Source organism: Lynx rufus, unplaced genomic scaffold, assembly GCF_022079265.1.
Source record: "Lynx rufus isolate CCGP_SWC_20201006 ecotype Redwood Valley unplaced genomic scaffold, mLynRuf1.p SCAF_1, whole genome shotgun sequence".
In the NCBI taxonomy this organism is placed as follows: Eukaryota; Metazoa; Chordata; class Mammalia; order Carnivora; family Felidae; genus Lynx; species Lynx rufus.
This window is the reverse complement of record NW_025814823.1, coordinates 238946006-238973687: the sequence shown is the minus strand read 5'-3', so window position 1 is coordinate 238973687 and position 27682 is coordinate 238946006. Positions and strand designations below refer to the sequence as shown.

General features: G+C 57.2%; 1 protein-coding gene and 1 long non-coding RNA gene across 3 annotated transcripts in view; one reads left to right on the top strand and one right to left on the bottom strand.

The window, feature by feature from the left end:
- Window positions 1–8885: 8885 nt before the first annotated feature.
- Window positions 8886–12196, top strand: LOC124522716 (uncharacterized). Of its 2 annotated transcripts, XR_006964828.1 has the most exons (3): window positions 8886–9093; window positions 9247–10903; window positions 11059–12196. It is a non-coding gene; the product is annotated as an uncharacterized LOC124522716 (long non-coding RNA). The 2 variants fall into 2 exon arrangements; XR_006964827.1 differs by lacking the exon at window positions 8886–9093 and having other exon boundaries at window positions 9107–10903.
- Window positions 10900–27682, bottom strand: part of LPCAT1 (lysophosphatidylcholine acyltransferase 1) — a 43688-nt gene continuing 26905 nt past the window's right edge. The window contains exons 5-14 of the mRNA XM_047094294.1: window positions 26444–26504; window positions 25837–25895; window positions 24007–24041; window positions 22797–22851; window positions 20777–20859; window positions 19495–19620; window positions 18490–18643; window positions 16133–16231; window positions 14738–14876; window positions 10900–12866 (exon numbers count right to left, since the gene is read on the bottom strand). Coding sequence (XP_046950250.1) covers window positions 12682–12866; window positions 14738–14876; window positions 16133–16231; window positions 18490–18643; window positions 19495–19620; window positions 20777–20859; window positions 22797–22851; window positions 24007–24041; window positions 25837–25895; window positions 26444–26504 — 996 coding nt within the window. The 3' untranslated portion in view covers window positions 10900–12681. The remainder of the gene's footprint in view (window positions 12867–14737; window positions 14877–16132; window positions 16232–18489; window positions 18644–19494; window positions 19621–20776; window positions 20860–22796; window positions 22852–24006; window positions 24042–25836; window positions 25896–26443; window positions 26505–27682) is intronic.

Below are 27682 nucleotides of genomic sequence, written 5' to 3'. Positions count from 1 at the left end.
TCAGCTCCACCTTCAGGGCTGGTTTCCTAACTGCAGTAACTCAACTCACATCCTGGTCTATGCAGCCACCGATGCAGTGAGTGCCCCCCACCCCAACAGTTATGCGGAAAGACCGTAAGGCCAGTTTCCCCTCACATGGCAGGGAGAGCAGTACGCCCCCCATCTCAGCACTATGTCAACCCTCCAGCTCACCGTCACGTCCAGTCCACAGACAGTTATCGCCTGTCACCCACTCCACAGCGCACGACATTGGTCCACACCGCCAATGGCGTGCTGAATCAACCAGGGGAGCAAGAAATAGAAAATACCAAGATGCCTCAGTGAGACACAAGCATACTAAGGATCGGGAAAAAATAGAAATATAAATATTCCAAAGCTTGCCATCTTGGTGAAATTTCTATGGGTCCACAGTTTGGGACCGGGCAAGATACACATCCAAATAAAAGCTAGCTACATCTGGCGACCTACTTCTAAGGAAGAATCAGCATATGTGGTGAATGTCTTTGGGTTTTGGGGTTTCCAATTGGGAATGCGTCTCTGACCCATTTCCTGAGTTACCCCCAATGTGTTCAATTTCGAGCAGAGCCCAGAGCAGGAAGGGTTCCGTAAGGGTGTGATTATTCTCAGACTGTAGCATGTATTGAAATCCCCTAAATAAACTGTGTTTATGGTGCATTAAGCACAGATCTCTGGGGCTCACCCTCAGGTTTAGATTCAGTAGGTCTAAGGTGGAACCTGAGAACTTTCATTTCTGAAATGACGAGTTCCCGGGTGGTACTCATGCTGTGGGTTCAGGGACCCCCTCTCAGCAGAACCAATAGGGTGGGAGGGGTTTCTAGAAGATGGAGCCTCTGGTGTGGAGCGTCTGTAAGTGACCACAGTGCAGACACGTAGAGTTTTGGAGAATAGCCAAATACTCTTCTCAAAATACGTATTCTCCTTTTGAATGGGTGTGTTCCTGAGTCATGCAGAAACTTATGGAACTCTAAGTTAGCACATAACCTCAACAGCCCATCATAAACCAACTCACAAACCCATAAAGTTTGGTATTGACAGCAACCTGCCATCATGAAATGGAAGCTATATCTGCGGAATCACGCTCGAGTAGGTGCTGAAGACACACGAGGCTGCACGGACGAGGGACACACGAGGGTGCACGGACGAGGGCCCGCTCTTGTTGCACGAGTGTAGCCCCTACCTCTAGCTTCATGGCTGCCTGAGGAAGCACACGGGGATCCCATATGTTGTAGACTACACACTGACCCCACCAGGAGGTGGAGGGCTGCAGCATCGCAGGGACACTCAGAAGGCACCGGGGCAGGAAACGTTCCCAGTGGGCAGAGAAGCAAGCAGTGCGTCAGGCTGTTACTTAGCCAAGACGGAGGGATGGCCAGAGAGAGGTCTCAATTGACTCACGGGCATTGGCTAATGGTTTGGTTGTATCGTAAGAGACTTCAAAGGAAATTAAGAAGATGACAAAATCTTTATTGGCAGACTGCATAATTATGCAGAAAGTCTTAAGGAATCCTAAAATCAACTACTAGAATTAATAAGTGAATTTAGCAAGGTCGTGGGGTGTAACGTAAGTCAATTGTATTTCTATAGACCAGCAGCAATCAACTGTAAAATACAACTTAAAATAATTTCACTTGCAGTACCACCCAAAACAAATGCCTCGGCCTAAAATATGTGCAGATCTTGTAAAAAACCTACCCTGTGTTAAAAACTAGAATACGTTGCTGAGAAACTACAAAGGCTTAAATCAGTGGACAGGTATACCATGTTCATGGTGGAAAGGCTCACTATTAAGATGTCAGTTCTCAAATTAATGTACAGATTCAACTGGATACTAACCAGAATTCGATCTTGCTGTTTTTGAAGAAATGTACCAACAGATTCTAGAAAATATATGGAGATGGAAATGACAACTGCAGCCAAAACAGTCTTAAAAAAGAAGAATGAAAATGGGGGACAGAGGAACCACCATTCATAATCCCCCCATCCTAACAAAACCGATTTTACTGTTTCTGTCATTATTTTGCCACTTGTGTCCTCTTTTTAAAAACAGCGTTGTTGTTGGGGTGCTGGGTGGCTCCGTCGGTTGAGCGTATGACTTTGGTTCAGGTCATGATCTCGCGGTTTGTGAGTTCGAGCCCTGCGTCGGGCTCTGTGCTGACAGCTCGGAGCCTGGAACCTGCTTCGGATTCTGTGTCTCTCTCTCTCTCTCTGCCCCTCCCCCACTCGTGCTCTCTCTCTCTCTGTCTCTTAAAAAATGAATAAATGTTAAAAAAGAAACAGATTTGTTGAGCTATACACAACAAACCCATTTCAAGTGTAGTTTGATAGGTTATTTGTGTGGCTGTGGAAACACGAGCACAATCAGGATGATATGTTCGTCCTTCTCAAGCTCCCCTTCCTTGGTGATCCATTTTGACCCCACCCCATCCCAGGCAACCCCTGATGCGGTAGCTCTAGATTATGTTCCCTAGAATCTTATATACTTGGAGCTATACAGTAAGCACTGTTTTTTAAGATGTTCTTTTCCACTCAGCATATTTGAGATGACTCTATGTCATGGTGTGAATCAGCAGTTAATTCCTTTTCTTGCTGAAATACTATATACTTCCAGCATTGCCCCTGCACCCTCCACCTGTTGATGGGCGTTAGGATATTATAAATAAGACTACTATGTGCATTTGTGTACAAGACTTTGTATGGACATATTTCATTTCCCTTGGGTGAGCACTTAGTTGTGGAGCGGCTGAGTCGTCTGGTAGATGTGTGTCTGTTTTTAAAAACTGCCAGGTTGTTTTGCAAAGTGGTTATACCATTTTACTTTTCTGTGAACCACGTATAAGAGTTTCAGTTGGTCCGCATCCTTGCAACACCTAGTATGGTCAGTCTTTTTAACTTCAGCTGTCCTAATTGCTGTGTAATAGTGTCTCCTGGTTTAAGTTGTCATGTCTCTAGCGACAGAGATGTTTCAGCAATCTCCCTGTGTGTGGCTGCCATCAAGTTCTCGTCCGTGTCTGTTCAAACATTTTGCACGTTGGATTGTTTCATTATTCTCGAGTTTTAAGAGTTCTTTACATGCTTCAGCTATAAATCCTTTATCAGACAGGTAATTTGCAAATCCTTTCCCCAGTCTTGGATTATGTTTTCATTCTCTTCGTGGAGTTTGTCAAAAAACAAGACACTAATTTTGATGAAGCCTCATTTACTTTTTTTCTTTCTTTTATGGATCTTGCTTTTAAGTGCTGTATTTGGGAAATATTCGCCTAACCCAAGATCACAAAAATTTTCACCAAGTTCTTCTTTGAAATGTTTGAAATTTCAGGTTGCACATTTAGGTAGATGACCCATTTTAATTGACATGGTCGAGATAAGGACAAAAGTTCGCTATTCTACAGGTGGGCAGCCCGTAAGCTTCTGCTCCGTTTGTGGAAAAGACATCTTTTCTCCACTGACCTGCCTTTGCACCTTGGTTGAAAAATTCGTTGCCCTATATGTGGGTGTGGGGTTATTTCTCAGCTGTTTCCTTGACCTATTCCTCCATTTTGTTGTTGGTTCCACTCTTGCTATGGACGAATCGTGTCCCCCCGCCCCCAAAATGCCCTAACCCCAGGGTGACTGTATGGGAGATGGGGTCTTTAGGAGGCAAAGTTAAATGCGGTCATCAGTCCAATTGGACTGTGGCCTTGTAACAAGGGATGACCTCTCTCCCCGCCCACCACGTGAAGACACAGCCAGACATCGGCCCTCTGCGATCAGGAAGAGAGCTCTCACCAGGAACTGACTTGCACAGACCTTGGTCTTGGACTTCCCGGCCTCTGTGCGAAAATAACTTGCTGTGGTTTGAGCCATGCAGTCTATGGTGTTTTTGTTATGGTGGCTGAGCTGACTAGTACAGCACTATCTTGGTCACTGTTGTGTTGTGATGCATTCTTACGTCAGGTAATAAAAGTCACACAACTTTGTTCTCTTTCAAAGCTGTTTTGACTATTCTGGGTCATTTTCATTTTTTGTATGAATTTTAGAGTCAACATTCCCATTTCCATAAAAAAAATCCTGCTGGGATTGCTTTCGGTGGAGGCTGTCACTCGTTCGTGACATTTGTTCTTTTTAAATCTAAGCATTTGATGCCATAAAGTTCGTAAAGTTTGAAATATTTTTGTTTACATTCATTTCAAAATATTTCCTAATTTCCCTTTTGACTCCCTCTTGGAACCATTGTCATTTATAGATGTGCCAAATTAGTCTCCAAATATTTGAGGATTTTCTGTGTATATTTTATTCTTTTCTGGATGTATCTCTTGTATCGGTACCTAATTTACTTCCTTTCTCATTGGAGAACACACTTGGATCCTTTTAAGTTTGTTGGGACTCATATTCTAGAGTACGGACGGTCTTGGTAGGTGCTTCACACGCATTTGAAAAGGTATACTCTGTGTCACTGGGTGATAGGCAAACTCAAACAGGGCAAGCTGGTTTTACGGTTTCTGTCGTCCGTATCCTTGTGCACTTCTTTCTGCACACTCGTCCAATCCGGGTTGGGAGGCGGGTGCCGAGACCCCAGGTGGATCGTGTGGACCCTCCCGTTTCTCCTGCGGCTCTGCGCGTCCCGGTCCCACCGATCGTGAAGCTCTGTGTGGGTCACACACGTAGGACCGTTCCGTCCTCCTGGGGAGCTGAACCCTAATAACCTCTGCTCCGAAATGGACTTTGATGCTAGGACCATCACTCCTCCTTCTTTCAGTAGCGTCGGCATCTGTCCTTTGCCCTTTAACCCATTATCTCAAGGGTGTTTCTTTCAGGCATCATGTAGTTAGGTCTTGCTTTTCAGCCCAATCCTTAGTTTCTCCCGTCACTGGGGTGGAGCGGGTGTTGAGATCATCTACGTTTGATGGGAATGTTGATATGGTTGGGTTCAAACCTACCATCTGCCATTTGTTTTCTATTTTTCCAAAGCGTTCTCTGTTCCCTTTTTCCTCCTTTTCTGCCTTCTTTCGGGTCGAGTCGTTTTTTTAAAATTCAACTTCCCCTCTTGTTGGGATCCTTAGCTACGTCTCTTTGTTGTGTTACTTCAGCGCCTGTCCCAGTCTTCCGTTGAGTGATGTGACCCCCTCCTCACACCGTGGGAGGACTTTGCAGGCACTTGCTTTCCCCTCCTGGTCGTTGTGATGTTGTGGTCAAACGTGTGGCCTCTGCACGCTGGGGACCCAAGCACGTGGAGTCGGGTTTCCTTCAGGCCGTCGATTGTCTTTTAAAAAGATTTAAATAATGAAAAAAGAAGTGTAATTCCCATCTCTGGACCTCATTCTCTGTCGGTCCAGATTTCAAAACCGTATCATTGTCCTTCTGCTTTAAGGACTAACTTTAGTATTTCTTTTAGGTAGGGTCTGTGGGCGATGAATTCTTTCAGCTTTTTTAAGTCTAAAGACATCTCGGGGCGGTGGGTGGCTCAGGCGGTTGAGCGTCTGAATCTTGATCTTGGCCCAGGTCATGGTCCCAGAGCCCTGGGATCCAGCCCCTCGAGTTGGGCTTGATTGAGATTCTCTCTCCCTCTGTCCACCTCCCGCCACCCCCCACCCCGGCCCCGCTCACTCGTGTGTGCTCTCCTTCTCTCTCTCTCAAAAAACATTTATTTCTCTGTTTTCTGAGTAAAGAATCCTGGGTTGGTGGTCTTCTGTTTCCCCACCCTAAAGCCCTCGCCCCACTGTCTTTTAGCCATCATGATGTGCCTGGTATAGTTTCTGTCATGGTTCCTGTGCTTAGAGCTCACCGAGCAAATGGGATCCATGGGTTTGCAGTTTGAATCGGATTTGGAAAGTTATTTCTTTAAATATTTTTCTTTGCCCTTTTCCTCTGGGGACCCAGCTTGAGCTCCTACCGCTCACTGATGCAAGGTTCAATTCTTTCTTTTTTCTCTATTTCGTTTTGAGCTGTTCGTATGGCTTTATCTTCAAGTTTACTCGCCACGTCTTTTGCGACGTCAAATCCACCCTTAATCCCAAACGTGCATTCGCATCTCAAACACTGTCGTCCTCTTCTCTAGAATTTAGATTTGTGTCTTTCAGAAGATATTTTTAATTCTCCACTGAACACGTTACGTGTTGGCTCCACGAGGTTTCTGAGCAGGTGATACGGTTGTGTAGCGAGACAAGCTGTCGGTGCCTGGTCCGCATATCCGATCACCCGAGTCACTGCCAGGGCTGGTTCTGTTGACAAGAGATCTCTTTTCCGCTTTCTTGCATCCCGGTGATTTCCGACTGGATGGCAGGCGTTGTGAATTTTACCGTGTCGGGTGCTGCACAATTTTGCATTCCTGAGAGTATTTTGGCACTTCTACTGGGGCTACGGGTAAGTCACTTACAAACAGCCCGCTCATTCTTCCAGGTCGTGCTTTTAAGCTGTGTTCGGCCGGGTCAGCGCAGCGTTTGTCCAGGGCTGGTGCCTCCTCAGTGTCTCCTCCGTGACGGCTTGTTCCCGGAGGGAGGGTGACCCAAGGCGGTCTTGGTTCCTCCATAGCCACTAGGAGCAAAACTGTGGACGCGTTAACTTCTATTCACTTCAAAAGAATTGATCGGCCCGACCGGCCCTTGGCGGTATCACCCGGCAGGGACCGACCCCGCGTTCGGGGAGGAGCCCCGCTCGGCCCCCGGGAGACACCCGGTCTCCGGTGCGGTCAGGTGGGCCGGGCTGCAGCCGGCGGAGCCCGTGTTCTGCAGCCTCGGTCCCAGGAGGCACATGCTCCTCACGGTGCAAATACTTCCAAGTTTACGGAGAAGCACCTTCTAGCCCAGCATCGCGTCTGTTTTGTCCGCGGCTTCACGCGCGCTTGAAAGAGCAATTCAGTCAATTTAGTAAATGGGGTTGTTCGAATTTCCTCCATAATTATGTCTCTTTCCCTGGTGGTTCTATTGATTACCGAGAGAGCTGTGTTAAAGCCTCCAACTAGATTTGCTGATTTCTTGATCTCTCCTTTTAATTCGGCCAGTGTTTGCTAAGTATATTTCGAGCCGCGTCGTTAGGTACATATACCTTTGGGGCTATTGTGTCTTCCGACTGAACGGGGCCCTCGATGGTCATGAAGGTGACCCCTCACCTCCACACTCACTGGGACCACAGTCTGACCACACAGACTTCCTTACGGTTATGTTTGCACGCTACGTGCACCTCCCATTTAAATTTTTTTTTTTCAACGTTTTTTTATTTATTTTTGGGACAGAGAGAGACAGAGCATGAACGGGGGAGGGGCAGAGAGAGAGGGAGACACAGAATCGGAAACAGGCTCCAGGCTCCGAGCCATCAGCCCAGAGCCTGATGCGGGGCTCGAACTCACGGACCGCGAGATCGTGACCTGGCTGAAGTCGGACGCTTAACCGACTGCGCCACCCAGGCGCCCCGCACCTCCCATTTAAACATTGTCAATGTACCTTTAAATAGCAATGGTTAGGTTTTTAAAAAATTTGGTCTGGCAACTTATTTAGGAGTTTTTTAGTCTATATTTGATATAATTATTGGTATGGTTGGATCGAAATTTACCGTTTGCTGATTTCTGTTTGTATTGTCTGTCCTTTGTTCCCTTTTCTCACTTTCCTGCTTAGTTTGGATAAAGTATTATTTAAAAATATATTTTACTTCTGCTATTGGCTTCTTAGTTCTACATTTTGGTTTCTTTGGGGGCTTAGGATACACATCAATCCTATTCTACTTTCAAATCCTCGCAATCCTTGTGCACACGGTCTCGATGTGCACAGTCCTCGTGCACAGGGTCTCCATGTGCATAATCCTTACGCACAGGGCCTTCACATGCACAATCTCGTGCACAGTCCTCATGCACAGGGCCTCCACGTGCAAGTCCTCGTTCACACAGTCTTCACGCGCATAATCCTTGTGCACACGGTCTCCACACGCATAATCCTCGTGCACAGGGCCTTCACATGCACAATCTCGTGCACAGTCCTCATGCACAGGGCCTCCACGTGCACAGTCCTCGTGCACACGGTCTCCACACGCACAGTCCTTGTGCACAGGGTCTCCATATGCACAGTCCTCGTGCACAGGGTCTCCGCATGTATAATCCTCGTGCACAGGGCCTCCACGTGCACAGTCCTCGCGCGCAGGGCCCCCGCGTGCACAGTCCTCGCGCACACGGTCTCCGCGTGCAGGCCGTGGAGGTTTCCCTTGTCTGGCTGCTTGGACAGCGGTCTCTCTGTAAGTGGCCTTTGTTTGTTTCTTACAGTGCGGCTTGCTGTCTGTTCCGGTTACTCTGCTTGTGGCCTCTTGGGTTTCTGGGATGTCCTGGCTGTTATTTTGTCGAGTAATTTTTTTGCTCTGATATTCCCCGTTCCAGGACTCCATCACAAGTGACAGAACACTGAATGTTTCCTTCTGTTTTTGGCCCGCGTGTCCCCGGGACCGCACGCTGCTATTTTCTCGACAATACTTTCCCCAAAGGGTCTGGTCTCTGGAACTCGGTCCAGGGCAGGACACACGGGGTGGACGGCGGTGGCCTCTTCTCCCAGCCAACGCAGCGTGTGGACACCTGCACAGGGCGGCCCTGGAAGGGGACTGAGACGAAGCAGAGTTGGTCAACCGGGAGCCCCCCCCCCCCCCCCCGGGGCCGATGTGGTCACACTGGCTCCCCCTTGACAGAAGCAGGTCCCGGACGTGGCCCCCGAGGTGCTGCCGCTCCCTGGAGTGCGGCCGATCACCCTGGATCCTCCTTCACGAGGGAGGCCGTGTCCTCATTTTAATATGCTCCTTCCAGGCATGTGTTTGTCTCTCTGCCCTGGGCACCCCTGCCAGCACCGTCTGCACACTTAACCGGGGGCTTCCTTCCGCACGGCGTGTCGTGTGCGACACTAGGGGCGGGGCTTTGCCAAAGGAAGCCCGGGCGTGCGCTTGCAGCCCTGCTCTTACGGAGCTCCCCCCCCTCCCGGAAGCAGCTGGCCTTGCTGGACGAAGGAGCCCCGAGGCACCAGGACCCGGCCCGGGGCGACACCCGTGATGTGGGCGTGTCCCGAGGGCTGTTTCCTAGCAGGAGACACTCCTGTGACCCAGGCAGGGCGGCGGCTCTTCTGACACCTGGTAGTAACGGGGGGGGAGGGGGGGCTGGGGTGGTTTCGTCTCATGGCGGGTGCCTCCTCCGGACAGACCCCCCCCCCCCCCCAAGCCGATTCCAGCTGCGCGTGGTTCTCTGGCCTGGGAAGCGGGAACAGCGCTGACGTGTTTCCTGCGCAGACTCCCCGGCCCTCCCTGTGCTGTCCGCCCGGCGGACCGGCTCGCCGCCCAGACACCGCCGGGTCTGCAAGTGGCCTGTCCCCCGGGGCGAGGGGGGGACCTGCCGGATGCCCTCGTTCCCGGGAGGCGGGTCACGCACTTCCGCTTCGCGGCTTTGGGCTCCTTCGCTTTGAGGTCATGGTTCCTAAGGATGGAGCGCCACCGCCTGGGGACACAGCTGACCCCCCCTCCCCCGCACTGAGCTCAGCGGCCCGCAGGACGGGGAGGGCGGAGCCCCGTGGCCCTCTAGGCACTTTCATCACTAAGATCGTGGCTGATAAAGGCTCCAGATACCTCCGGGACGGAGATGCTCCGCTAGGTAAGGACACTCACTTTCCGGGGACGGCGGGAGCCAAGGCCACGTGCGTGCGGGTGGGAAACCCCGTAAGCGGCCACGCGGACGCCTTCCTGGCCTGGTGTGTGCGCGTGCACGGCGTGTGCTTGTGCGACGGAGCACACGCCGCAGGTGGTTGGCCGTTCACTGACTCCCCCCACTCCGTGGACTCACCGTGCTGTGGGTGGGAACGTGAACGGCGGTGGACGTGAGCTCTGTGTTGTTAGACAACATTGGGGGGGGGGGGTGCGTGACCGCGTCCGCGTTCACGCTGCCCAGGACTGGACGCGAAGGTCCGCGGGCGGGTTAGTCCCGGGGAGAAGGTAACGCGTCTGTTTGGAGCGGCGGCTCAGGGGCAGCACCCCGGACGGGAGGCGTGTGCGGGAGCGGACAGGGGACGGACGGGCAGCGCCCGTCGAGCGTTCAGAGCGCCGCTCCACCAGCCGAGGCCAGGGGTCTGGCGCTCTCCCACCGGCGGCTCCGGGGGGCGCAGCAGGGGCCTGGCCGGGGCCGCGGAGACGCCTCTTCTGCCCCTGGTCCCTGATGGAGACTTCCCGAGGGTGCGCGTCCCCGTCAAGCCCGTGCCCGGCAGGGACGTGGATGTGCCGAGTGCCCAGAGGCCGCGGCAGGCACACCCCGTTGTCACCGCCACGGTTCCCACAGCCCATGGCGGCTGCTGCTTCTTCCCGCCACACCCGGAAGCCCCCGTCTTCGAATGTGACTTGAACCCTTTGAGAGGCAACACCCAGTTATGACAAGAAACAGGGCAAAGAAGTAAAAACCGTTTCACGGGTGAGTGCCACCTGGGGGCGCACCCTCCCAGCCCACCCCGCGGGCGGGCTTCTCTGGCGCGTCACACGGAGCAGGGCCGTGGCGCATTCCCCCGTCCTTGGAGGGAGCGGCCACTTAACCGTCTTGTTGCGGTTACTTCTGGGGACTGTCGTGACCTGGACGTAGAATTCTCTTCTTCCACTTCTGAGCCCTTTACGGCCTTGAGAAGAGGCCCGAGCGCCGGACCCTTTCTCAAAGCTGCGCCACGCGGAACGTCTGCGAAATCCCAGGAACCGACCCACCAGGCAGGCGGGCGGCCGCACGCGTTTGGGTTCCCGGGGTGTCAGCCGCTGCCCCCGGCCGGCAGGAGCGCGTTTGCGACAGAATTTAAATTCCGGGGCTTTCCAAACATGCCCCAGAAACCCCATCGTGACGGGTTCTCGGTCGTGGCCCAAGAACCGTCTGCGGTCGCGTTTCCAATAAAGAACGACACGTGACAAGGCGCGTCCTCAGGTACGTACGACTTTACACTTTATTCATTCCAGTGGAGACCAAAGCTGTTTCACGGAGCCCACCCCGGACCCCCGGTCCCCGCGGGGCCCCCGTCGTCTCCGTCCCCACCTCCCACAAAAGGGGTCCATCCATATCCACGTTCTGAACGCCCGCAGGTGCGAGGCCGCACGGAAGAACAAACATCCATCCCAAGTCTGCTTATCAGAGGCTTTTTTCCTGAAAACGCGCACGGCATTCCGTTCAAACAGCCCTTCATGCGCAGACGGGGAGGGGCCTCCCCTCGGGATATCTTAGTCTGTTCACCTCCTTCGTCCGTCACTTGTACGTTTTCTCTCTTAAAAACAAAACTTTATGCATCTACAGTCACATAACTGATCGCCGTGAACCGCCAGGCTGTGTCTGGCCACCGCGGGCGCCCAGCTGGCACTGTCACGCTGGTGTGGTCGGGGAGGGGGCACAGCCGAGGCCGGGGGGCTTTTCCTTCACTCATGGCCGTGGCCGTGGATGGAAATGCGCACCGAGAACTCCTGGGGAGGTTACAAACGCTTTTTCCTGTACTTCGGGCCTGGCGGTCACTTCCTACGCAGAGGCCCAAGAACAAAATACAACTTATTTAGAAATTCAGAAGAACTTTCCCCCCAGGCAAACCCAGAGGCTTTGCTTCAGGGAACGGAGTGGAGACCGCAGGGCTTATATTGTGCTTTAAGGACAGGTTTCCAGCTGTGTGTCCAGGGAGTGATCCGGGCTGAGCTCCGGGCGGGAGAGGCGACAGGAACCGTCCCTTTCCTGCGTCTGGAGGCTGTGCTCCTCCCCTCGGGGTCACCAGAGGCCTGACGGCCTTCCCCGGACCTCCTGCCATCCACACGGGCTGTCCCCCCGGCACCGGCTCCCGCGGTCTGCACACGGTTCCCTTCCCCCACAGCTCCTCCCCCTGCACACGTGGGACCCAGCACCGGGAGCAGGGACGAGGGTCGGCCTCCCAGCGGGCCCGGCCCGTCGGCAGCCCCCCTGCCGGCCCAGCACCACCGTTGAGGCCGCTATGTGCACGGGGAGGCAGATCACGTCCCGTTACATGGAGACACCAGGCTGGTAACGTCTGTAGAAAAGAGGGGTCTGAAAAGGGTTAAAGAGGCGGATGGGAGCTCTGGGCCACGTGTGTGGGGGACCCAGACACGGGTGGACCTGGTGGAGAGAGGCCGGCAAGAGGCTGAAGTCAAAGCCCCACACAGCCTCGGACCTGATCACAAAAGGGCCCGTAAATAAATATCCTCTAGCCCTGAAAGGAAAAATGAAGTAGAAAACAAGTTTGTTTTTTTTTTTAAAAAACGCTGTGAGCTTCCCGAAGTATCTAAACGAAGTTTATAAAACGCCCGCGAGCGCCCACAGATACAGAAACGTTTAGAACTAGATGCGGCCCAGCCAGCCTGTGACCCCCAAGGTCGGCGGACGGTCTGTGCTGGGATGGAAACACGCGTGACGCGCCCTGGTCTCAAGCGTGTGTCGCGCGTGCACGTGAAGGCCCGTCCGCCGGGCGAGCAGCCGAGAAGGGACACGAACGGGGACGTGGCAGAGACCGTGGTGGAAACGAGCCAGGATGGTCCGGGCGACGGGGACAGGCACCCGGCCACGCGGCCTCCCTCACGCGGTGCTGTCCACGGAGGAGCAGGGTGGCGAGCCCGAGTCTTGTGGATGGGCCTGAGGCCGGCGGGCGCACGGCCACGTGGAGGCGGGTGGTGACTGGGCCACGGAGACGCCTCACCTTGCCAGAAACCTTCATCCTAGTCCAGTTTCTTCCGGAAAGGTTTCCTCCCAATGCCCGAGTTTTCAGGGCTGAAGTCAGCACAGAAGCCGTTGGGGGCTGCAGCTGGGGGCGTCTGCGGGCAGCTCTCAGGACGCGTCTGGTCAGGGTAGAGGTAGTCCTCTGCAAAGTCGGGGAACGCTTCTGCAAACCTGCGGAAGTCGGCTGAAAAGACGGGCGCCTGGGTTACAGGGGGACAGACGTCTGGAACCTGGGGCCCCCATGCCTGGTTCTGCATGGGCAACCAGCTTACATCTCACACCCTCCCCGGAGGGCTGGGGTCCATGTGGGGGGAGGGGGGAGGGGTGGGGCCCATGTGGGGGGGGGAGGGGGGAGGGGTGGGGTCCATGTGGGGGGGGAGGGGGGGAGGGCTGGGGTCCATGTGGGGGGAGGGGGGAGGGCTGGGTCCATGTGGGGGGGGAGGGGGATGGCTGGGGGGGGGTCCATGTGGGGGGAGGGGGAGGGCTGGGGTCCATGTGGGGGGAGGGGGGAGGGGTGGGGCCCATGTGGGGGGAGGGGGGTGGGCTGGGGTCCATGTGGGGGGGGAGGGGGGAGGGCTGGGGTCCATGTGGGGGGAGGGGGGAGGGCTGGGTCCATGTGGGGGGGGAGGGGGATGGCTGGGGGGGTCCATGTGGGGGGGGAGGGGGATGGCTGGGGGGGGTCCATGTGGGGGGGAGGGGGAGGGCTGGGGTCCATGTGGGGGGAGGGGGGAGGGCTGGGGTCCATGTGGGGGGGGAGGGGGATGGCTGGGGGGGTCCATGTGGGGGGAGGGGGAGGGCTAGGGTCCATATGGGGGGAGGGCTGGGGTCCATGTGGGGGAGGAGGGGGGAGGGCTGGGGTCCATTGGGGGGAGGAGGGGGGAGGGCTGGGGTCCATGGGGGGGAGGGGGGCTGCGCATGAATGGGGCTCAGAGCCATTCGGCTTTGCCGCCTTGGGGAAATCTAAGGCGAACGTGCTCTTCGAGGCGCAGGCGTACTCCGGGTGCTTGGCACGTGCAAAGGAGCCGCTGTTCACTCAGGAGTCGGCTCAGAGGCAGGACAAAGTGTCCACACCGTGACCTGATAACCTGCGAGGCAGGCGCCACTGGTGATCCGTCTACGCGCTGGAGACACCAGGGTCGCCCTCCCGGCCGATCACCTGAGTGGCTCTGAGCCCCCGCGTCGTCTACCAGGCCTGGGACCCAGTCTTGGGGTGGGGAGTGCCCCCGGGGCGCCCCAACGGCTTGGAGACGCTCTAGGCCTGGGTGTGGGAGGGCTTTTCTGGAAGGTGCTCACTTGGCACGTCATCACCACGCCTCAGTGCGCCCGGACAACACCACCTGCCCTCAGGCGGAGACGCACACACACACACACACACACACACACACACACACACACACTCACGCTAAACCAACACACGTGTCTGACATTTGGACGCAATTTAAAAACACATCCAAACAAGACACGAACAATGACCTTTCCTGAGCAAATGTCTACTGTTTTTTTTAGCGAGGAAACATTCACTTCCAGACGTGCGCACTGGCTGGTGTGCACAGGGGGCTGCCTCCTGGGGGTCCTACTGCCCCTCCCCCTTCCTCCTTGGCCTGCGGGTGGGTTTCAGGTCTGAGTCCCCGAAGATCTTGGCTGTCCCACTTTGCGTGGCCGAAAGCGATGAGCCGACCCCCCACCCCCTCCCTGCAGCGGTCGGTCCTGATGGGGCTGGCTCCCCGCCTCCACGGAGAACCCGGATCGCGGACCCCCGTGGGCGGCCACAGCCCGGCCTCAGCACACACCGCCCGCTGCCCTCGGGGGTGGCATGGATCTGGGGTTCCGAGCCTGGGCTTGAAGTCTGGTCCTATTAATTCCCTGCAGGGATCAGATCCCAAGTGCCCTAACCCATCCCCGCCAGGTCTGGGGAAGAACCTTCCTTCGGACAATCTTGTGTAGCCCGAGACACCGCGGGGCCCTGGCGAGCATGGATGGTGTCTCCCGCGGCTCGCCTCCTGGGCACACGCCTGCACAATGCAGCCGTCCTCCCCCTGAGCCCGGGCCACTCACCAAACGTGATCCTCCCCGTCTCCTCCTCGTCGATGGCCCGGAAGAGGTCGGTCACGGTGAGCTCGGCCACGCCTAAGGCAGTCTTGAGGATGCTGGACAGGGCGCCTTCATCGACGCAGCCGTCCTGTGACCCGTACATCTGCAGGCAGAGGCAGGTGTCACCCACGATCCCCCAACTGTGCAGAGGCCCTGACCCCACGGCTCCCACTCCCAGGAGCACGGAGGCCTGCGCCACACCCAGCTGCCCTAGCAGGGGGCCTCCGGGTGGTGGGACGCGTGGGTGCTCAATGAAATGGATGTGCCACCACCTGCTTGACCTTGAGGGGATGGCTGACCCACTGACCTTTTCCAACAGCTTCTGCTTAGGTGCTGGCGAGTGACCGAGAGAGTCCCTGTGGGGCTGGCACCAGCTGTCAACCGCAGCGTGAGCACCCCAGGGCTGGTCACCGTCGGTCTGCCCGTTAGCCGGGGGCCACCCTCTCCCGGGCTCCCCCTCCTTCAGTGGCCTGAGAAGCCCGCCCGTCCAGTGGGACCCCAGCACTGAGATACAAGCACTGCCTGGCTTATACATCAGGCTCTCACGAGTCTGGCTAATAGGAGTTGCATCTGGGGGCATCTGGGTGGCTCAGTCGGTCGAGCGTCCGACTTCGGCTCAGGTCATGACCTCACGGTCTGTGAGTCTGAGCCCCGCACTGGGCTCTGTGCTGACAGCTCAGAGCCCGGAGCCTGCTTTGGGTTCTGTGTCTCCCTCTCTCTCTGCCCCTCCCCTGCTCATGCTCTGTCTCTCTCTGTCTCAAAAACAAAAACCTTCAAAGAAAGTTAGAACAGGAGGTGCATCTGTAACAAGGAGCCGTTCTCAGACCCTGACAAAACTGTGTTTCTGGGGAGCGAAGCCGGCCCAGCCCCATCCCAGCTGACAGTGTCCTGGGGAGGCGGCCGGGTGAGGGCGCGTGAGCCGGGACCCCGTCATGGGTGTTTCTCAGACTCTCGGAATCCCGGGGATGTGGCGGAAGGCTCGGCGCTGGGCACACAGCCGCTGTGCAGCCTGAGCCGACGCGCTGACGGAGAGGCCGCGGTGGGAGAGCGGACCGGGTGCGGGCTGCGCCGGATGGATGGCGTAGGGCAGCCCTGTCCAGGCGCCCCGGAACTCACAAAGATCCTACCCCATGCCCTTCTTGTGAGTGTGGACCGTGAACTGCAGGAGGAAATGGATCGAGGACGTTTTGGGCGTTTTCACAAACGACGGCTGACACGAGCTTACGCGAGAACGGCGGCTGGGCACAGAGGAAGTCCGTCCGTCCGTCCCGCGAGGGCTCGTAAACGGGTGCGGCAGGCCTGATGGGACCTGCGTCTCACCGTCCCTACGAACTGACCTCATACGCACTCCGCGCTTACCCCGAATGCCAGCTGGATGGTGTCCAGAGTCCGGGCCGGCCGGCAGACGACGGACAGGGCGACGGCACACTCCCGAGGATCCATCGTGCCGTCTCCACTCTGGGAAGGAGACACAGCCTCAGGGCACAGCCCGGTCCCTCCGCGCGCGAGTGTGGGGCGGTGCTGGGGTGTTAACGCTAATCCCTGGACATTAACGGGAAGGTTAGGGGCACCTGGGTGGCTCAGTGAGCTAAGTGTTCGACTCCGGACTTCAGCTCAGGTCACGCCTCACAGTTCCTGAGACGGAGCCCTGAGTCGGCACAGAGCCCGCCCGGGACTCTCTCTCTCTCTCTCTCCCGGGCCCTCCCGTGTGTGCACCCGCTCTCTCTCTGTCTCTCTCTCTCTCTCTCTCTCAAGATGAACTTAAAAAAAAAAAAAAGTTCCACTTGATTTGCTATTACCTGCTTACATGAAATGCATATTAAAATTTTTTGTGTGTGTGTTTATCTGTTTTATTGAGAGAGAGAGAGAGAGAGAGAGAGAAATGGAGCGTGAGCAGGGGAGGGGCAGAGAGGGAGACACAGAATCCAACGCAGGGTCCAGGCTCCGAGCTGTCAGCACAGAGCCTGACGCAGGGCTCGAACCCACGGACCGTGAGCTGAAGTTGGACGCTTAGCCAAATGAGCCACGCGGGCACGACATGACTATTTTGTAAGAACATTCACGGCCGACTGGCCTTTACAAGGTGACCTCAGCACACACGCTTTTAGGACGTTACAACTGATTCTCAAAGTCTACGAGAGCAGCACGTGAATCTCCTCCGGAAAGTTCACGCGATGCGGTGCCCGCTGCCTAAGGCTCTCCTTCTAGAAAACCCCAGCAGACAGCAAGGCTCTCATCTGTGCCCCGAGAACCTAGGTGAGCACGTGGAAAGGGGGGCACCCAGCCTGGCCTGCCGTGCGCCCACGTTGCACGTCCCCAGGAAGCCTGCGGGCCGGGCTGCTGTTGAGCGAGCAGGCCGCCACGGGGCGTGGGATGAGCCGGGACGGGGAGGTGGAGGCCTCGCGGGCGGGGAGATTTCTGGCACAGGGGTGGGGGCACAAGGGTCCCTTGCCGTCCCCCGAAGGGAAGGGACAGGCTTCCCTGGGATGGCGCCACGCCCGTGGTCCAGGCGGGGTGGCCTCCGGAGCGAGCTCAGGGGCCGGGCAGGTGAGTTCACTTCGGGCCCCTCAGCCTGTGTGTTCCCGGCCCTTTAGCTTCTGGGTCTGAGGGTCTTTGTGTGGAACGGGGAGTGTCTGCGTCGCAGGGCCACTGGGCGCCCGGGGTGGGAAGTAAGACCTAACAGCCGCGAGCCGCGGCGGGGGGTCTGCGGGTCCCCACCCGATGCACGTGCTGGGGACGCCGCTCGCTGCTGTGTTCCAACGCGACACCGTGGCAAAGTGCCAGCGTGAAAACACCGCCACGGCTGGGGCTCCGACGACGGGAGCGCGCGGCCAGGACGCAGCTGCGAGCGGCCTTTCCGCGAGGGGCACCCTCCAGGCCAGCCCGCCGGTTTGTGACAGGGGCACACGGGGCCACGCACTGCGACGCGTCAGCAGGACGCCCGTCACCGTGACCTGTGAGTGCCTGCGGCGTCTCTGACGTGCCCGAGTCACACGCTTGCCTCTCCTTGGTCCCACCACGGGCCAGGCCGCACGGAACGTGGCACGTCGCCACAGAGGACACGCTGTGATATTCACGTGGAACGTGCTGTGCTGTTCACACACATTTGTGGCTGAAGGGGCTGCTCGGCACATGGCCTGCCGTGGGACTGGCCGCCACGGGGGTCCATCCCTCGACGCCAACATTCGGGAAAGAGCGGGCCACCGCTCCCGGCGTATGGTCTCCCAGCTCCACCCCCGGGGCCCAGCTGGTGCGGGTGGCCGTGGACCCCCGGTCCAGCCACGACACGTGACCCGACTGTGACGCATGGCTGGCGGGGGTGAGGGACGCTGTGCTGGGGGGTCCTCTCGCGCTGGTCGGGAGGTCCGTGGCGACCCACGTGCCGATCATGGGGAAACAGGCCCGTTATTTGGGAATTCTGGATTTCTGGGGAAGGGGACACTGATATTACTAGGTTTTTGGCGGTCCCACCGTAAAACCCCAAACCACAGGTATGTTTATCAGCAGACATTAACTTAAACGTCCGACTTCTGTGTGCGTTTAACAGCACGGGAGAAAACTCTGAGGAGGCTGGTGGGACGGGCGCGGAGGGGTCGTTCCCGCCCTGCTTCCTAAGTCTCCAAGAGATGCTTCTATCGTAACAAAACAATGTACACGGAAAAGCTGGAAAAGCTGGAGGTTTTGCCTCGAAACTGCTCACAGGGCTATGGCCCCACCTCATCAAACAGGGAGAACAGGTCTTGTAGTGTGTCTGAGACGGGGACGCCCAGGTACTCGGCGAACTCGGGGAGGCCCACCCTGCGTCCCCCCTGCGTCTGGGCCCGGTTGGAGTATTTATCCAGATCTTTCTCCAGTGTTTCTGGTTTCAACCTACACAAAAAGAGAAGGAAGAACGTTTTTCGGTGAAATTACAGCATGCTAAGAACAGGAAACGTACTGTTAGAAAATTCAAGAAAAGAGTGAAGTTGCTTTTACAACAAGAGGCAAGTTCATTTAAAAAAAAAGTGTTCTGGGGTGCCTGGGTGGCGCAGTCGGTTAAGCGTCCGACTTCAGCCAGGTCACGATCTCGCGGTCCGGGAGTTCGAGCCCCGCGTCGGGCTCTGGGCTGATGGCTCAGAGCCTGGAGCCTGTTTCCGATTCTGTGTCTCCCTCTCTCTCTGCCCCTCCCCCGTTCATGCTCTGTCTCTCTCTGTCCCAAAAATAAATAAATGTTGAAAAAAAAAAATTAAAAAAAAAATAAAAAATAAAAAATAAAAAAAAAAGTGTTCTAATAATTTTGCCTCGGCGTCTACAGGAACGAGGCCCCGCCAGCTGTGGGGACCCACCCTCGGGCAAGTGGGGGCGGCCGCCGGCCGCGCTGCGACGGTCCTCCGGGTGGAGCCCACAGAGACCGCTGCCGAGCACTGGGGGTCTGAAGTGGGTATTTGGAAACCCCCCCGAAACCCTGAGCACAAGCCCTTTTATCTGCTCGACGGCCCCCGCGGACCCTCCGCGCCCACTGCCATCTCCAGCCTGATCACCAACAACTGCAGGGGTGGGGGCCCCTGCGAGGGCCTGACAGAAGTTTCCGGAAGCTTCCTGTCTTAGAGGCGGCGTCTCGGCAGTGCCCTTCAGAGCTCTCCCCGTCGCTGAGCAAACCACTCGAGCTTCGTCAAACCCGCCACAGCCTCGAGGGAGGGCCGTTCCGGGCTGACGGCTCGAGCGAGAAAAAGCAGACTCACCCCAGGCCCCTCACCAGCCGGGCGAACTCGAGAAGGCAGGTGTCCGCGGGGAGACGGAGCTGGCCTTCCGCCAGGGCCAGTTGGCAATCGTCATACGTGTAGTCGGTCACCGAGACGCCCAGGGCCCTGCGGGAGAGGAGGGCACCCCGTCAGCCCCCCCCAAGCGGCACAGCAAGGAGCCCGTGCAGGGCGACCCCGGGAGCCCGGCGCTGGGGAGGGCGTGGGGCGGGCTGAGGGCGAAGCTGGCACCCCTCCCCTCCCCCCGTGGGACACGGGTGACATTCCTCATGCGCTCCCGGCTGCCCTAAAGCTGAGAGAAGGAAAAAGCACACGGTTACCCGATAGAGTTCACGGTCCTGCGGGACGTGAGTCTCAGTCGGTTTGCAAACATCTCAGTAAATTACAAGAAAGGGCGACCTTATCAACAGCCCCATCTCCAGAAGCCTGTAGGCTCCGTTCCCCGCAGCCCCAACATCACCCCCCACAGCGCTGTGGGAACAAAGGCCGGAAGAAGTGGCAGGTAACGTCAAACTTCCTCGTGACCTGCGGCCCACGGACAGAGGCCTGCGGCAGGTCCAGAGGAGAACACCTGCCCAGAACCCCCTACTGCCCCTGGGCTCTGAGAACCCCTCCCGGGACCTCAGTGGCCACACAGAGGCAGCCCCTGCTGCCGGGGAGTAGAAGAGAGGAGGAGAGAGGAGACGGGACACGGGGGGAGGGGGTGCGGAGGGCGCAGGCTGACGTCTCCCCGTGCACAACGGCCGGGAAGGATATGGAAACAAAAGGGAGAAACTCCCCGAGGGCACGCATGCTCGTTGCGGAAGCACTTTATCTTCCAGGATTAGACTTGGGAAGAGGGAGGAAGAGGGCTGACGGCTACTGCAGCGGGTGAACAGAGAGCGGACACACAGGACAGCCCCGTGGGCCCCCAGGCGGTGCGGCCCCTCGCCCTCGGGCGCAGACCCGGCACTGGGCTGACTGGTTCCTACCCACGCGTCTGAATTCACCAAGTTAAGCAACGAGGCAGAGGCAGAACCGTGACCCCACGGCCACCGGAGGTGCGAAAAGATGGCCACGCACGCCCCCCGCCCGTGTGCACACTCAACAGGCCCTCGCTCGCTTCTGCAGAGACCGTTTTCCTACGGCTACTGGCTAGTTTGCTCCCAGGGCTCAGGAGGAAGCTGCGGCTGAGGGGCAGCCCCGGGCCATCCTCGGGCAGTGACAGGGGCACCAGGGTGGCGGCGGGGGCCTGCGCCCGGGGCGTGGGAGGGACAGCACTCACTCTGCCATGACGCGCCGCACGTTGCTGGCATACAGGGCCGGGTCCTTCTTCTCCTCGTCTGAGGGGCTGTACACGGGAAGGAACTGAGCACAGAGAAGGCCGAGTTACTTCCACAGGCATCACCAGGCCACCGGAGGTGACGGTCGCAAGTCTGACACGATTAAGGTCTGTCAAAGCACTTTCCGTTAGAACCATCTTCAAAGTGGCCACGGTGCGCGTGCACGCATGCACGGACACGTGTGTGAACACTCACAACCCACGAGCGCCCCCTGCCTGCAGGTGCAGTGGGTGAATCTCACACGGAATCTTCCTCTACGGATGCAAAAAAGTTATTCGTGTGCCTTCCTCTCGAAAGGCCTCAGCTGGTGTTGGGGGTAACACGACAAACTATTTCCTCATGAAAAAGCACCAGATTTGACATCCGCTGCATTTTCAGATTATGACAAACCGTCCCACGGAAGTGTGCATTCGCGTGAGCGGCGCTTTAAATGAGTGAGTCCCACGCTCTGCTGCCGCCCCACTGTGTGCAGGCGTCACTGTGCCCTCTCTCTTTATCACAGACATCTGACAGTACAAGGACATCCCGAAACCCCACCAGTCCTCATCACGTGACTTCATTCACCCGGCACCATGAACTAGACGCCGTGGAAGTCACAACAGGTGCTCACGGACACCCGTAAGCATGGCGTGAGTAAAGACACTTAGAGCGATTTCAAAAAGTCATTGTGTCTTTTGAACTCAGAACATCAGAAACGAGGCGTGAAATGGAGTTCACACCGGAGGCACGGTCCTCCGAGGCCCCTGCACCGGCTGCTTCCGGGCCACCGGCACACGAGCCACATACAAAGTTCTAAGGGGCAGGCCCGCCACCCTCGGATGCGGGCCGGGGACCCTTTGCTTCAGCCTGTTGTGATTAAGTGGCTTCTGTTCTCCTGAAGTAACAAACCCGGAGTTCCGGCCAAAAGCCAGGCTCATCAGTAAGTTCGGTGCAACACGACAACTTTTACCGGAAGGACGTTGTCTCGTTACACCCTCCATGCCATGAACGGGCCATCCCTGCTCTGCGGTGCGGGACTAGCCTATTGGTTCCCTTCTTAAAAAGGAACCCTCCTCCCTCATGCACTTGGATGAAACATGCAGGCTGCACGATTATGACTATTTAACAGAGTGGAGGGAACAGGAGTCGTGACTCGGGGACACCCAACGGGCTGCAAGCCAGGAGGCAGGTTATGCGATCCGACCGAGCATCAAACAGAAAACAGCAGTACGAGACATGTGCCACATGAACTCGCCAGTATCAGACCACGTAAAAACGCCAAAACATAACTCACCGCGTATGCGCCAATTTGCTAACCGTGTTAAAAGACGGTTGTGGATTTTTAAAGTCCTATGTAAATGGATTCAAAATCATGCAAGAGACACAATGTGATTGATGAAAAGCCACGGGAAGTACCTCTAAGGAGCTACAAAGCAAGACAGATGCGTATAACACTGAGACACAACGTGACACTGTATAGTATGTGCCGCGACAACACGTAACACTGCGTCTGTGGAGACCCCGACGTCGTACAACACATCCCCACAGACACAAATATGACACAGTGTCCGCTAACACCACGTCCACACAGGTAATGTCACATTGTGTTTGCACAACACCAACATGACATTACATCTGTACGGACAACGACGTAACAATGCTCAACTCATATCCGTACAGTCCCCAGTCACAGACTGTGAAACGCTGTATCCGTGTAGACGTCAACATACAACTTTACTTGCAGACGCTGTATCACATCTGTTGGTACAGACGTTAATACAACATTGTATCTGTATACACCCCAGTGAAGGTTGCCTAAGCTGTATCTGCACAGGGGATAACCCTGTGCGACGCTGTATCTGTATAGAGCCCGACGTAACACCGTATCGCGGTGCATCTACGCAGACCTCGACGCCAACACTACGGTTCCTACCTTTATAAACCCCGACATGACATTGTAGAGGACGCCGCATCTATACAAACCTCGATTTCCACTCGATTGTGAAACTGACAGAGCGTGAGCCACAGGATTTTCAACCTTAAAACGAACAAACAGATTTACAGCATTGGTTAAAGGATTCTCGATTTTGTTTAAACTACTTCCGATTCTGGAGCAGAGCCTCCGGACGCCTTCCCCTGCAGAGGGCACCACTGTGCAGTGAATTCTTTCAGCGGACGCCGAGCCTCCCTCAGCCTGACCCGAACCTCGCAGCAGTGAGGAGGATGGGGCTACCTTTCCTGAACAGGGGACTTCCCCGTCCCTACTAAATGCACCGACCCTGCAGCTCTCCTTTGCCCTGCATGCCATGTTTCCCCCGTGTGTCCTCCAGCTCAGGACACCTCGCCTACCTGACGCTGTCCCCGACCTGGCCGTCCCCAGTGACGCAGACCTCTCCGGGCCCGGCCCTAGAGCTCCTGACCGGCATCACCACCCTGTTCTTTGCAGAAGTTGGACAAGGGGAGCCATCCGAGTCCTGTCCTCGGGCCATCGCTCACCCTCCACAGTGGACGAGTGCCCTCTTAACTCCGTGCACACCCGACTTCTGCCCCGTCACTGCCACCCCCAAGCCTGACCGCCACAGCCCAGAGGAGCCCCCTCCGGCCTTTCCCAGCTTCCCTCTTGCTTCTTGCCACCCACCCTCCACACTCCAGCCCCCGCAACGCTATCACTCCTCCCCACCCCTCGCCGGCGCAGACGCTGCCCTCTAGGGAGTCTTCCCAGCATCCCGTTCCAAATGCCTTGGCAAGGCCTGGGGGCCTGGCTCCACCAGCCCCTTCCCACCGCCAAACAGCAGCTCAAATGCTGGCGTCGTGGGGAGACCTGCTGTCCTGGAGCCCCCGGGCCTGAGACGGGGAGCCGTCCTCGCAGCTCCCCTCCCTTCCTAGCAGCCGCAGGTGTCCGACGTGACGGTGGTCACTGAGCCGACAGGCGCAAGTGGGAAGGAGAGCCACTCCCAGTTACCTTCCCACAACGAACTTAGGTCCTGGACGCCAGGAGGGTGAGAACGGGCCAGGTTTGTACACCTGGTTTGCACAGGGGGCAGAACTGAACTGCTGTTGAACAGCAGCGGGTCACGTGTCCGGAGTTCCCACGTGTGCACAACGCAGGCCAAAGTGCAGGCCAGTCGCTTGAGGGGCCACTGTGCTTTCTGGGGAGGACAGGACGCGTGAGAGCGCGCGGTGTCTCACTTACGCTCCAGGTCCTTGCCACGTCCACGTGATGGTGTCCTGGGGGGCAAGAAAGGAGCAGGATGAGTCACAGCTGACCCAGCGTGTGCCCGCCCTCCGTCCTGGCCTCGACCTGCCCGTCTCTCGCCAAGACGCTGGTGCCCTCTTCTTCCCCAGTCTGCTCTGGGACAAGGGGGCAGGCGGGTGGCTACCACCGCCGGGCCGCTCTAGACACACTCCTCTCCTCCCACGGCTCCAGGGCCGGTGCATCCCTCGTCCCGTCCCTTGTTCAAGCCGTCCCGCAGCTTCGGTCTACGGCCCAGGAGCCTACCTTGCGGGCCTTGGGAGCGGTCCCTACCGCGAGGTGCGTTCCAACCCACACCCACCTGTACCCCCACTGCGGGGCCTGTGCGTGCCCAGCACCCCGAGACTTGTGGACGCCCCCCACCCTCGGTCTTCGCTGCTGTGCCAGCACTGGGCGGGGACGGACGTCAGAGGACACGCGCCCTGTTTCTACCCTGACGCCGGTCCCCCACGTGGGCTTTCTTCTGAAGTCCCTCCCACAGGCTGCTGAACACCCTCCCCTCCCCGACCCCAACCTCAGGGGCTTCTCCGGCCGCTGACCCCATGGCCCTGGCCCACCCTCCTCCCCACAGGACTGGGTGCGAAGTGGTCAGTGGCGGTTTTCCGGGAAATTACGCAGCTGAAGAGGACGACACAGGCCAACGAGAAGAGACTGCAAAGCAGCCAGGCTGAATGCTTCTAGAAGAACCCAGGAGAGGCAATTTGCTTAAACTAAGTTGACAAAGCAAACTTAAGAAGTGGAAAACCTAGAATTCTACACGTCGATGACAGATTCTCTGACTCTCAGACGCCGGCTGACGCACGGGCCTCTCCGGTCAAGTACCGCGAGACTGTGCCACCTCTCGGTTTCCGTGGCTTCCGCTTCTGACGTTTACTCACTGGCCACTCTGGGGGCCTCTTTTGTGTCCGTCTGCACCTGAAGGCACGGGGTCTGGTCCGGCAGAAGGTGGGCCAGGCCCCTCACACCCACAGACGTCACCCACAACTCTGCCCCCATCCGTGCCAGCAACTCCAGACCCCACTGTGCTGCGACTGGGGAGTTTCTGTTTTGCTGTCACAAAGACACAGTGGGACAGAGACACAGCTCGCTGTGACAAACCCACCTCCTGTGTCCTCCGTCAAGAAACAGTCCAGCGCATCCAGTGCCCAGGCAGGGCCCAAGGACACGAGTCCCTGTGGCCCAGGCTCAGCTACGAGAGCCCGACACCTGTCGAGGTACAAGGACGTCCCCCCGGCAGGGTTCTGGCAGAAGTGAGACGCTCTCACAGGGGTGGCAGCGGAGGGCACGGGGGCCTGTGACCAGAACCCGCTGAGGCTCCGTCCAGCTCCCTGCCTCCCCTGAGCTGGGGGTCCGTCGGGATCACCCAGGCACTCGGAGCCCCACACGCCCTTCTTTTACTCGGCTCTGTCACAAGCAAAGACCTCCGCACGGAGCCAGACGCACAACAACGGCGTATTAAATACCAAGTCACTTAGTTCTTTTCCCTCCTGCGAGACGGTCTCCAGCCTTTCAGAACTTAAGCACTCTTAATTTTAGTGTTTCCTGGTAAACAGGCAGTGAAGGCTCCTGGGGACATGGGGGCCCGTCTCACATCAAACCATCAGACCGAACAGACAGGAAGGGCCTCTGCTCACGACCCACGAAAACAGGACTTCACGCACGAATACTGAAGCGTTCTGGAATGTCGGGATTGACTACAAACGGTGCCTGAAACGTCTTCAAACTCTCATTCCCAAGTAAATCACCGGAATCCCCGGGAAACACGCTCACCAGTTTGTTCGGGTACCGCAGAACCACAGGCTGGACAGGAACTCCTGGGATGAACGCACCTGCGGGGGAAAGGGCAGCGTCCTAGTTCCCGAGCCGCGGGCCCCGCGCTGGCGCCTCTCATGCTGGTCTTGGAGTTAACGTGAGCTTTTCTCCCTCGCCCTCCTGGTCAGAAGTCTTATTAAGGTGCCTGGAGGGACCCTCAACATGGCTGCCAGCTGTGAAATCTCAGGGGAACCCCAGGCTCACAGCCCGTCCCGCAGGAGCGTCTCCGGCCTGGGGTGTACTTTTGTGGGAAATCTGGAAGGCACCGGTGGGAGCAAGGGTCTCCCCTGCTTTCTCGAGGAGGAATTTCTCTGTGGAATTAAGAAAACTACAGGGGCGCCTGGGTGGCTCAGTCGGTCGAGCGTCCGACTTCAGCTCAGGTCATGATTTCACAGTTCGTGGGTTCGAGCCCCGCGTCGGGCTCTGTGCTGACAGCTCGGAGCCTGGAGCCTGCTTCGGATTCTGTGTCTCCCTGTCTCTCTGCGCCTCCCCTGCTTATGCTCTGTCTTTCTCTCTCAAAAATGAATAAAACGTTAAAAAAAATTAAAAAAAAACCCCCACATACCAGGCTTGAAGGTAATTAGGCACGTCCTGTTGGTACATGTTCCTTCTGGAAAAATCATGATCTTGGAATGAAAAGAAAAAAAGGTGAATCTTAGACATAATTCAGAATACAATCTATTTTCTCTGCTGCTGACATACTTCAGATGTTTAATCTACTCCGTTGAAACGGGTCAGACACAGGACGAAGGCATACATGGACGGATTTCCTCTCCAAGCACGGGTTCTACTAAAGTCTGGAAGTGCAGACCTACACACAACACAGCCTCCTTCGAGTGTGCAAAGGGGTGTGCTCACGAGGGAGTTTACTCACGAGGGGGAGTGCTCACGAGGGGGAGTGCTCAGGAGGGTGTGCTCACGAGGGGGAGTGCTCACGAGGGGGAGTGCTCAGGAGGGTGTGCTCACGAGGGTTGTGCTCACTAGGGGGAGTGCTCACTAGGGTTGTGCTCACGAGGGTTGTGCTCACGAGGGGGAGTGCTCAGGAGGGTGTACTCACGAGGGGGTGTGCTCACGAGGGGGAGTGCTCATGAGGGGAGTGCTCATGAGGGGGAGTGCTCACGAGGGTGTGCTCACGAGGGGGAGTGCTCACGAGGTGTGCTCACGAGGGTTGTGCTCACGAGGGGAAGTGCTCAGGAGGGTGTACTCACGAGGGGGAGTGCTCACGAGGGGGAGTGCTCATGAGGGGAGTGCTCACGAGGGTGTGCTCACAGCTGCTATGAGGCCCAGGTGCTGCCGCCCGGGGACACACTGCCAGTGCGGAGTGCGCCCCCACAGAGACACAGGCAGCAAAGGCACACAGGTGAGGGCCGTGGGTGGAAGGATCCGAGCCGGGCCAGAGCGGCAACACCACACACGTGGTTAAACTCCTCCCCACCCGGAGCTGCAATCACTCGGACTCACGCTGACCCCAGGGACATAATAGAAGTCCCCCCGACGTTGGAAAATATGGCTCACGTGGCCATGCGGCCGCTCTCAATCGTGGGGCTGCCCAGGGGCACAGGGGCCTGAGAGCCAGGCCTTCTGGGGTTTTCTGAACATCTAGAACCCACAGAGTCCCACAGATCCCAGCCCTTCGGCGTTGGAGGGAGGATACACAGCGTGACTGAAACCGTCCTCAGCCGACATAGGCCTGCAGCCGGGCCAGGACCTTCCCTCGGGGCTCCGTCCATGCTCTTCACAAGGAGTGGACAGGCCTCACGGACCGACGTGCCGCTGAGACGTGGGATTGTGCCAACCACGGAGC